The 12,040-nt window shown below is 38.4% G+C and overlaps 1 protein-coding gene across 7 annotated transcripts in view; it reads left to right on the plus strand.

Annotated features, from left to right (window-relative positions):
• LOC126751831 (G protein-coupled receptor kinase 2) overlaps positions 1-12,040 on the plus strand; it is a 252,667-nt gene that overhangs the window by 230,600 nt on the left and 10,027 nt on the right. For 6 of the 7 annotated variants that reach the window (XM_050462373.1, XM_050462372.1, XM_050462377.1 and 3 more), the window contains 5 exons: positions 2,863-2,958; positions 5,592-5,712; positions 5,770-6,495; positions 10,921-11,026; positions 11,305-11,494. In XM_050462373.1, the coding sequence (XP_050318330.1) occupies positions 2,863-2,958; positions 5,592-5,712; positions 5,770-6,495; positions 10,921-11,026; positions 11,305-11,494 (1,239 nt within the window). The remainder of the gene's footprint in view (positions 1-2,862; positions 2,959-5,591; positions 5,713-5,769; positions 6,496-10,920; positions 11,027-11,304; positions 11,495-12,040) is intronic. The other variant, XM_050462378.1, reaches the window with a different exon arrangement.

Consider the following 12,040-nt stretch of genomic DNA (forward strand, 5'->3'; position numbering starts at 1 on the left):
TTGATGAAATCCTAAAGGCACCTTATGAATTTCAAATCCGCCTGGCTATTTGTATATATCAATATATTCCTTGTTGTGAGCACATTCCTTGTCGAAACAAGAGAACTTTCTTTTATTGCTGTGATCTCCCTTGGAAGATACTACAGCGGTTTAGTATACGGAAAATGATTTTGGTATCTAGCTTTGCTGTAAAACACCACCTCCCACCCGTTTAGCTAACTTGAACCCATCCGCATAGATGCTATGTCTACCTCGCTCCTTTGAAACATTACGAAACATGAAACTGATTATTATACAAGGCATCCCTACAATCTCCGAATAAATTGTTTAAATCGAAACACTATAGCATAAAGCTACCAACTGACCGAACAAAATCAGAATAAGGATATTTTTATATTTTTCGGGTATAGTAACTTCGGTGCAGCCGAATTTAACGTTTTTTTCTTGGTATTTCCACAAATACTAACTGTGGTATTGCTGTTAGAGCGTGCAAGACTGAAAAGATGTAAGTACCAACCTAATAATGGTAATGAAGGGAGCATATAACTTTTGATATACATATGTACATGCATACATACATACATATTATGCACCAGCACATACGCCAGTTAGAGTTGTTTTGTTTTTGTTGTTATGCAAATGTGTTCATTGGCCCATTTCAATGCCGCTAAATTAACATATCGACACGTACGACCAAATGGCCCACAAGTTCAAATACATTTATGCATATGTTTGTATGGGCACAAGCATATGTATCTGGGTACCAGCATCCCATGCCTATGCGGGCCACTACTTTATAACACGATTTCGGCAAATATTCTAAAACTCACGTACACATATGTATTTATATATGCATGTACATATATAAGGGAACACTTTCATACATGTTTTATATAGCCATTTTTGCTTTTGTTTTTGACATTCTTCCCGCACATACATACATATGTTTCAATTTTACAGCTGTTGTATGGACTCGTATGTAGTTCGTATTAGCAAATATAACAGTACAAAAGCTTTAAAATTTAAACGACTTCATAGGCATCCGCATTCGCATTTGCGTCTAATGGCTATACACACATACCCACGTTTGGTCCTTAAGGAGCTGCTGGTAGCAACATCTTCGCAGTTTCTTTCCAACTGCAGCGAACTTTTAGACATTTAGGGCATTGACATAACCGTTAAAAGTTGACGCTTTCAAGCTGGCGTTAAGTTCTAGCGTAAATGTTTGCTTGATGTGCTTTTAAAGTTGTGTGCGTGTGTGCTTTTAAATGAACTTGAATGCAAGTCAGTGGATTCCTTCCCATTTTTGGTTGTAGCGCAAATAGTTCCATTTTCTTTCTAAATAATTCTTTACAGACAATTGAAGACGAATTTGAAATGGATATAATCTTCCTGAAGTTCGTTAAGGATTTTCTCAAACACTTATCTTTCTCTTAGAATCTATACTGTTTCTTTTTGTTCTAGAATATATTCTTACAGTGGCTTCCAATTATTATTAAAATGCATGGACAGAAGTTAACTCAGAACTATTAAATAAATCATGGAAGGGATCATGATTCGAAAATTCTATCCAACTTCCTCAGCGATAGTTGGTACTATCTTACCTAGTCTCTAAAGGTTAGGTCGTAAGGGGTCCAGTGAAACATCAAATATAATACCAAGTGCAGCCAGGTCTTTACTTCTCAATTGTCTACTCAGCTCAAAGTGGCACATGTTGGCAAAGTGATTCTGCGTTGGAATTCAAGGCTGACATTGCTGTTGGTGTACGCTTCGCTATCCTTATTCAGTCTGGAGGAAGCATATATCAATGATATCAATGTCATCGGCGTACATCAGCAGCTGTGCACTCTTATAGAAGATTTTATCTGCAGAAGAGAAGGTTTTCTCCAGCAATAGATTAAAGAAGTCACACAATATGGAGTCGCCTTGTCTGAAACCTCACTTGACATGGGACAGCCCGAAGAGGTCTTTCCCGATCCTGACGTCAGAAGGTCCTACTCCCTACTATTTCTTGAACGACGGTGATGTCAGCTTTTACTTTGACAAGGACATCAATCTCGCTAGGCGGCTAGTATAAAATCGCTGAAGATTTCTCTGACGCCAGGCTCCACACAGGTTGCCTACGATTTGGGTATAGCCTTACGACTATAATTGCTTACGAAGAAGCAAGGGGTATCCATTATAGTTCTTCTGTCTGTACATACGTAAGCACATGAATTCTCTTCCCAAGAATATAGGTTATAGCGCCAGGATATGCTCCACACGATGTTAAGGTCTAGTCTTTTCAAAGATCTGTCTGTTCTTCCCTTACGTTTTCTAACAATATGGGATTAACTTTATTAACTGGTTGAATTTATATAAATTTTTTTTTATTTTCTAAGGCAGTCGACTAAAGCGCTTTCATTTATATGGCATTGTCCTTTTAAAATCGTGGAGCGGCTTAAATTCTTTTAAAGTCTTTGCATAATCTTATTTCAATATTGTTGTCAACGCTAACGAAGGATAAGTTTAAGTAAGAGGATCGACGAAGACTGCTGACACTCGTAAGAGGATGCCTGAAGTAGAAAGATCGGCTGCTTAATTGATAGTTGAATAAAGTTGTTTTACTATAACTGTGCTGATAAATATAAATTTTCGATTTTTGTTTTTCAATTTTTGAAAAGGCCAATAAGCCCTGTTTTGTAAGTAAAAAAATTGTGGAAAAAGTATACAGAATATCAGCAATTGTTCGACTATTAAAACAAGCTCTGTATTTAAAGAGAACTCTCAACCATTTCCATCTCTTTTATATTGTACAAAAATTATTGAAAAAATAATTGAAAAGTGTTCTAATTCTTTATGGTGATTTTCTTTCGATTGCAGGTGGTTCGGACAGCAACAAAGGCAAGAGCAAGAAATGGCGCAAAATACTACAATTCCCACACATATCGCAGTGTATACACCTCAAAGACAAATTAGGTAAGCCATTTTGACGGATATTAAAAAAAACGTTTTTTTTTAATATAAAAGAAATATAATAACCAATAACAAAACAGAATAAAAAAGTGTCTTTACCAAGCAGAAAAAAGTATCAAATGGGCAGCACACAAAATCTAATTACTTCGAGGCTCTTACTCGGTACCTACATTCGCACATACATATTTACTTTGGCCACCAAGTTTAACTTTGATGTGCTGTCTCAGCATTTTTCCAGCTTGTCAGCCATCGGCACAGTACTCTCGCCCTCTTTTCTATTTTTGCTTGTAGGAGTATCCAACTTTTTCTTTCATCATTTAGATTTTTCGCTTTTCGTGTTTGTTTTGCGCATGAAAGCTCTTCTACACATGCGTAAATTGAAATGTTTACCTTTTTCATAATAATCTAATTGTGCCTCCAAAAGAGATTTTGGCAAATTTACAATCATGTAATTTAATATGTATGGCGTAATTTAATTGGGATGTACATATAAATAATTAAAAAAAGTAAATTCAAAGAAAGTTCTTCTTATTATTTAATGGCGTAAACACCGCTTAAGCAGTTGTAGCCGAGGTTATAACAGCGCACCTTTTTCTTTTTCGCTGGTTGGCGTCAATTAGAGTTTGCAAGTGTAGCTAGGTCCTTCTCTACCCGGTCTTTCCAACGGAGTGGAGGTATTCCTATTCCTCTACTTCCTCAGGTGGGTATTGCGTCGAATACTTTCAGAGCTGAAGAGTTTTCGTCCATACGTACGACATGAACTAGCCAGCGCAGCCGCTGTCTCTTAATTCGCTGAACTATGTCAATGTCGTCGTATAACTCGTGCACAGCTCATTGTTCCATCGACTGCGGTATTCGCCGTTGCCAATCCGCAGAGGACACCATTCCTCTGCACCATATAGACGGGAGAAAGTTGAGTTATATATGTATTTTATTGGCTTCTTAAGAGTGATTTATACATGTGGTTATCAAAACCCTAGTGAAATTTTATATAATATTTATTGAATTATTTCTACTTTGACTTTTCTCTTAAAATTAGTTAAAAATAAATTTATTTGCTCCAGGAAAATACTTCTCGTTAAATGTGGTGTGGGTTCGTGAGAATAAAACACATTTTCATCTATGATTTTTCAAATTATTTTAAAAAAATTTTGTCCAGAAACTCAACTCCACCCTAGGTTAGGTTAGGTTGAGTCTTACGATGAACCTAGGACTTTAGGAGCCCAAAATTACCTCTTTTCCGGAATCTTATTGTTGGGTGGTACCTGTACTGACTCGTTCATTTGCTTCACAGCTACGCGAGGTGTTAATCCTCATTCAGGGCCCACTAATTTTTTTTACGCGTTAAGTGCTGTTAAAAATACAATTAGTCCCAAATAGCTTGCCTTTTCCTATTACTCTGAGGAAGAGGAAGACCTCTACTCCGCTGGAAAGAACAAGTGGAGAAGGACCTTATGGAAACTTAAAAGCCAATAAAGAAGAAGAAGTTTGTGTACCTTTTAGTAATGGCGTCGTAATTTCTGGAATATTGTATTTCTTAGTGCATATTACTAGCTCCGTCTTGCTAGCGTTCAAGTTTAGTCGGCATGATACGGCCCATTGATATCATTTAAAAGTGTCTGCACAAGGTCTGCGAGGATTTTCGGGAGTTTACCTCTAACCAAAACTGCCGCATTATCAACATAGGCCACAACATGTACCCCCTTATTTTCCAGATCCACCAACATTTTGTTCATTGTTAGGATCCAGAGAAGTGGAGATAACACGCCTGCACCAAGCATTGAAATTATTGACCTGTCCAGGATCTTCTGTATAATTAATTTCCTGAGAGGCTCAGAGATGCCCTAGTCTTTACGGACCTAGAAACTGAACTCCGTCTTTTATCGCAAAGCACCAAAACTGGTCTATGCGTGGCTTGTTGGCCTACCAGATTAAGCTTAAATTATTGCTTTTAATAAGTTCATAACTAGGTCTATAACATATATTCGTGAGACTTTTTTTAAATTTTTACCGTATGTATTCAAAGTATTACCCATCTGGCGCTGTAACATTCTCACATCTTTCTGACAATTTGACATAGCGGCCAAAAAGCAATCAAGACAATTTTCGATATCGTGTTCTGATGTGAACTATATTCCGGGGAGAGCTTTCTGCATCGATTGGAAGAAATGGCAGTCAGATGGAGTCTGGGTCTAGTCTGGTCTAGTCTTCCCGTTGTTTACCAAGTAGATTTTATCCATTTTTAAAACTTGAGGCGGAGCGTTGTTATGATGAAAAATTATTGCCTCGTCTCTAGGCGCGAGTTTCGGACGTTTCGCGGCAATCATTCGCTTCAATTTGATGGGTTGTTGTCAGTAGCATTCTCATTTATGCTTTTACTCCATTTTATAAGTTCATAATACAGCTCGCCCTTCTGATAGCACCAAATATAGAACATTACCTTGGTTAGCTTCGTGGATATTTGGCTTTGCCGTTGACCGTTTGCCAAATTTCATTTATGATTTTTTTGGTTTTACGGTTGTCACCCGTCACAATCTGATACAAAAATTCGTCGACCTTTGTATACAAGTATATGCTACATTTTTGTCACAGTCATTGCTTTTCATTAAAAACAGTTTTACACTCATCTCTTACAGATATAAGTTATGGTTACGTGATAGACCAACAACCCATCGGCCGTATTTTGTTTCGGCAATTTTGTGAAAGCAAACGGCCGATATATTTTCGGTATATTTCGTTCCTGGATGAAGTGCAGCGGTGAGTATGAAATGCACCACAATTCATATCATTATGTATGTATATACCAATTATTAGAATTTCGTTTTTGCTCTCCTCCAATGCGAAATTTAGATACGACGTGGAGTACGATGAGAATCGTATCGCCATTGCGGTCGACATTGGACGACGTTTTCTGGCTATTGACACGCCAACCGCGCTAAATAACGGCATTTGCGATATCGGCGATGTCATACGATCGGCGAATGAGAATACAGTTGATGACGACGATGCCAACAACACAAGTTCCGCCATTGAGAACAACACTGCTGCAGAGACTGAAAATCACAATAATACCACCGCCATTAATAGCAGCAGCAATAATCACAAAAACTACGAGCATCACAATGGCGATGAGCACAACAGTGGCAGCAAGCAACAACAGAAACATGTATTGAGCGATGGCAGTGCGACACATGATGCCGGCGGCTCTGGTGGCGGTGACAGTGGTGTGGATGCGGGCGATACAGTTGGTGGCGGCAGCGGCGAAGGTAGTGGCGGTGGGGGAGGTGGTGACGACACCGGCGGCGGTGACCTAAACAAGGATAGCAGTAATTGCCATTATAGCCCGGGTGTGGGCAAATTGAATCCCGCTACCGGCGATGAACTGGTGCTGGACGTGCTCAATGATGATCTTATTGCGCGAGTGCGTGACAAGATCACGAGCGGGAATAAAGAACTCTTCGAACCGTGCGTAACGGCTGTGAAGGCTTTCCTGGCCGGTGAACCATTTCAAGAGTTTGAGACTTCAATGTATTTCCATCGGTGAGTGTGTGGTGAAAAGAAATTTATTTAATATATGTTATTATACTTTTGAGTCGTAAAGACAATCTAGAGCTCGCGAAAAAGTCCTTACTTCAATAGATTATTCTGGGGGTAATCAAATAGAATCAAATTTATCTCTCTCAGGATTTATTAAACAGTAATTTGTGTCTGTAAAAAGATTTATAAAGACCCGGTCTTCAGCATCTCAATTTTCAAGAAAGTCTCGACGAGTAACTATTCCAGCTGCCCATATTATCTGAAACTAAGTTAAAAACGACATCTTAAACAATGTAACTGTAAAGCTTTCAAATCTTAGGTGGATACGTGTGATAGTCCGAGGACCATAGTGACCCGATTTCACAGGAGAAGTTTTGAGGCTTCAGTTTCTCGGTGATCACCTTTTCATTCGACAAAAATTTCTTCCCAACGGGATTTCATTTGAGATCTGGGAACAGGAAATAGACGCTGAGGACCAGATCTGAAGAATATAGTGGGTACGGAAACAATTCGAACCAATTTATGGTTTTTTACCATCGATTTCACTGGCTTGTGACACGGTGCATTAGCTTGGTGAAACAGCACTTTCTTTTTCTTCAAATGACGCTTTTGACGGTCCTTCCTTTCTCAAGGTAGTCACCAAAAAATGTTTCATGCGCACCCCAAACTACAGACGCCAAAACCTTGCCAGCCGACTCTTGCGTTTTTTCACGCTTTGGACCGGGTTCATCGGTGCAGCCCACTGACTGTCGATTGAACTTCGAAGTGAAATGATGGATCCATGTTTCATCCATTGTCACATATCGACGCAAAAACTCGGATTTAGTACGCTTAAACATCTCCAAACACCGCTCCGAATCATCAGCTCGTCGTTGTTTTTGGTCAAAAGTGAGCTCGCCCGGCACCCACTTGGCATACAGCTTTCTCCTACCCAAATATTTGTCAATAATATGATGTACACATTCAGTTAATATCTTAAGAGTGCCTGCTATCTCGAACAACTTCATTTTACGGTAATCCAAAATTATTTTGTCGATTTTTTTTGTGTTTTCCTCGGTAACAACGGCTTTTGGGCAACCACTGAGCTCAACGTCTTCGGTGCTCATTTCACCACGTCAAAATTTAGAAATACCAATCCTCGATGGTTGATTTTCCTGAGGAAGTGTCCGTAAACTCGTCATCAAGCCAAGCTTTTCCTTCAACCTGATATCTAAAGCAGCGCTACAATTTCCCAAGTGCTGCCATACAAACTGTCGAATCAAAATTAAGTTCCTGTATGGAATATTTTGTATTTATGAAGGGTTTAATGCATCAGGCAAACAAAGTTAACGTATATTCTTGTTTTTTTTAGCCTTAAACATAGGTTGCTAGGCGAATATTTTTTATCATTTATGCAGAAGCCCTCCATAATTGCATTGGCAAAACAATGAATAGCTATTTTTATGTATTTACATATATAAAGAAATAAATACACTTGTACGTACATATACGTATGTATGTATTAGCACTCTCTTGTGTATAAATAAAATTGAATTGAAAAAACGCTCAAGCACTTTCTATTATCTATTAATACTAAGCGATTTGCGTAAGAGGGATTTCCCAGTAAAAAAATATTTTGAATACATACAGAGACGCATACATTCGTATTTAAGTGAGCACTTGTACGAACGTGCCCGCTCATATCATAAATACCTTATATCGCTGTACACATTGGCTATTATTTGTCGTCGTCAATCGCATAAAACAGCTGTGTAAATTATGGTATGCCATTTAAATGGAAATAGAAAAATATTTTCTTAAATTAGATTGGCTAAAAATGCTCACATCGCTGTTTGCGCGACAAATGCCGTACAAATGGCACCTGCATTTGCCCATAACCATGCAGACATACAGGTATGGACAAAAAAATAGAAACAACTTATCTGCTAATTAGTTAAGGGACATGTTAAGGTATTCATAAAATTTAAAATAAGTTCCGTTAACTAGTAGTAACAATAATGCAATTGGTCCAAATTGGCTTTTAAAAAGTGATCCATTTTGAGGTTCCTTACTTTTTTGAAGAAAAAACACATTAACTTGAAATTAGAAAATGTTTATTATGAAAGAGCATTCCCAGGCATTTTTTTTTTTTTTGAAGTTTATCTCTTTCAAATATTGGCCGCGGTTACCTCTCTGATACTCCATTCGTTAAGTCCAATTTTCGATGATTCGTTCGAGTATTTCGACTAGTAACTGGCGAATGACACGCGTGATGTTTACTTCCAATGCCTGAATCGAAGCGAGGTTGTCCGCAAAGACTTTAGACTTTACATAACCCAAGAGGAAAAAGTCGAACGGTGTGATACGAGTATCACACGATCTTGGTGGTCAATCGACCAGGCCAAAAAGGGAAATTATCTGCTCACCGAAGTGTTCTCTCAATAGATCAATTGATTGATGCAAAATGTGGGAAGTGGCACCGTCTTGTTGAAACCAAATGTCGCCGAGATCACGAGCTTCAATTTCAGGCATCAAATAGTTGGTTATCATGGCGCGATAATGGTCGCCAGGGACGATTACGTTCTCACCGGCTTCATTTTTGGATGATATGGACCGATAAATCCAACGGGCCACTAACCACACCAAACCGTTGTTTTTTCTAGATGAAATGGAAACTCTTGAACCGCTTATGTTGCTCTTCGACCCAAATTTTGCTGGTTTCCATAGTCATTGAGCCAGAAATCGCTCAACAAAATTTGGCTCGAAAAAGTGAGATCTTCTTAGAACTTTTCAAGTGCGCTTAGGAAGGTCGTGCGGTTTCAGTTCTTGCACAAGCTGTATTTTGTACCCTTTCAAAATGAACCAAGTCGTTTAATTCGTCAAACCGAGTTGCTGTAAACGGCGCCAAATCGACTCTTTACGGTCTTCGTGTACCCTCTTAGCTACGGCTGCCATATTTTTTTCACTGCGTGCTGGCTGTGTTCTATTCGATCGAGTATTATCCAATAATGGCTGCTGGGTCTTAAGGAAGTATTCTGGTCTAGAAGCATGAAAGTAAAAAATTTCAAAAATTATGAGCTGACGAAGTGGAGGGTCTCTAAAAATGTCCACGTGACCATACCCATGATTTCAACCCTCCTAGTTATCTGAAACCAAAAAAAAAAAGATTATTAATCTAGAATAATGTCGCAATGGCAGGAACTACGGAAAAGTAGGAAAATTTTTTTTCACGAAATGGCGACTGCCTGAATTTTTTTTGGATCACTTTTTCTGACTATTTAGAATTTTTTAAAAATAATATAAAAAAAAAATTGGGGATGGGACTAGTTCCAACCATAGACAAGCCTATAAAGACTCTATAAAAATTTCAAGTAAATCGGTCCAGTAGAACCTGAGAAATCGTGGGTATTGTTCCGAAAAAGTCAGTTTTGAGAAAAACGCGTTTAAAGTTTCGCGTAAAGTCTTTTGTTCGATTAGTTCCGGCCGAACCAGTTTGGATGCCGGGTCAGAAAAATGTCTATATCTCCGAAAATAATTTGAATTTTGAAAAATCCTCTTGTACACATATTCTTGAATAGTTAACCTTTGAAAATAAACAAAAATTTCGATTTTTTTTAATTTCTATACCAGAATACCCTCTTAAGATAAGTGATGGCGTTGCGAATAGTATTGATATTAAAAGTGTTGAATTGTGAATCGGCTGAAAAGTTCGAACCGTTTCAAATAAAACATTATTTTTTGGAAAATCAACGATTTCATTATTCAACAAAGTCAGCATCAAGAGCGAATCATTGTTTATAGCGATCTTCCAGCTGTGGATTATAAGTTAGGTTAGTTTCGATGACTGATCCTCAAGGCGAAGATCGTGAAACCATAAAGCAATATAACTCATGTATTCAATCTTATAAATCGACAAAGCGCTTTGTATAATTCCTATTCCCCGCAGCTCAGTGGGATATCTGAAAATGTGAGCCCAAAAGTGTTAAAGCCTTGATCTTGCAAACGCGTGGCATTCAAACGCTTGGCAAATTCAAGAAGTCTAGAGACGGCTAGTCTTACTTGCAAACAACTCACTGAATCTCTTGCGATGGCTTTTGGGTCAAACGGAGTACAATTTATGGTAGTCTACACATTTCCTATGCTCGGTTTGTCTATGAGTTGGTCTCCTATGGTCATTATAGGGCGTTCAAAATAAATTCTGAAAAATTTTACATTACATTTATGGACATTCGGCTAAATACTGCCAAATTGTTTGATGTTGTTTTTCTTCTTTTCTTCAAAAGTGCTCTAAACACAATTATATGTCCTAACTAGGTGTAGCGTTCTGCTGCAAATCAAAGATACATACTTGTATATACTTACATACATATGTATCGAAAATGTATTGCTGCCAACAAGTATGACATAATTGCATTTTAAAATAATCCACTTCCACCTCTCTCAACACAGTTATTTGCAATGGAAATGGCTCGAGGCGCAACCCATCACCTACAAAACGTTTCGCATGTATCGCGTATTGGGCAAAGGTGGCTTCGGCGAGGTCTGTGCATGTCAGGTAAGTGCCCAGAACAAACGGAACTATAACATACAAACACATACACACACCTACAAGCTATGCGAGTCTTCGAGTTGTGTAAAAGTGTAAACTATGCAAATAGAATGCAAATCCCATTTTTATGGCGCTCATGTTTTACAATGAAAATACGAGTGCCATAGAAATATTTTTTTCTATTCGTATGTATGTAGTTACACACCACTTTCTCGTCGCATTCGTGTACCATTTTTGGTTTCTACATTTTTTATCGTTTCTCTTCCTGTTTTTGTTGTTTTTAGGTACGTGCAACTGGAAAAATGTACGCCTGCAAAAAGCTCGAGAAGAAACGCATAAAAAAGCGCAAGGGTGAATCGATGGTGCTCATAGAGAAACAGATTTTGCAGAAAATCAATTCCCGATTCGTTGTTAATTTGGCGTACGCGTACGAGACGAAGGATGCCCTCTGCCTAGTGCTAACGATCATGAATGGTGAGTTATTAGAACATTTGATTTTTGGTAAATAACCGTTATTTTTAATGCATGATGTGGCCCAGCTGTAGTCGAAAATTGTGGAAAGGATTAGTGTGATATGATTCGAGAGATTTTCGTTTTCTTTTTAAGAGCCATCTATTTTCGTTATTTTATAAAGTATGTTACAAATTTTACGGATTTGGGAGAAAAATATGACGAGGAAGTAAAGTTACATATATATCTTCTTCTTTATTGGCTCGGCTTACGCGGTTATAGTCGAGTTTAGAAAAGCGTGCCAGTCGTTCTTCCTTTTCGCTATTTAGCGCCAATTGGAGGTTCCAAGTATAGAAAGGTCCTTCTTGACCTGATCTTTCCAACAAAGTGGGGGTCCCATTCTTCCTCTGGCTCCCTCGGCGTGTACTGCCGTCGAATACTCTCAAAGCTGGAGAGTTTTCATCCATTCAGATAACATGACCAAGCGTAGCCGCTGTCTCTTAATTCGCTGAACTAAGTCAGTGTTGTCGTACATCTCGTACAGCTCATCTTCCCATCAACTGCGGTATT

Source organism: Bactrocera neohumeralis, chromosome 2 (assembly GCF_024586455.1).
Source record: "Bactrocera neohumeralis isolate Rockhampton chromosome 2, APGP_CSIRO_Bneo_wtdbg2-racon-allhic-juicebox.fasta_v2, whole genome shotgun sequence".
Lineage (NCBI taxonomy): Eukaryota > Metazoa > Arthropoda > Insecta > Diptera > Tephritidae > Bactrocera > Bactrocera neohumeralis.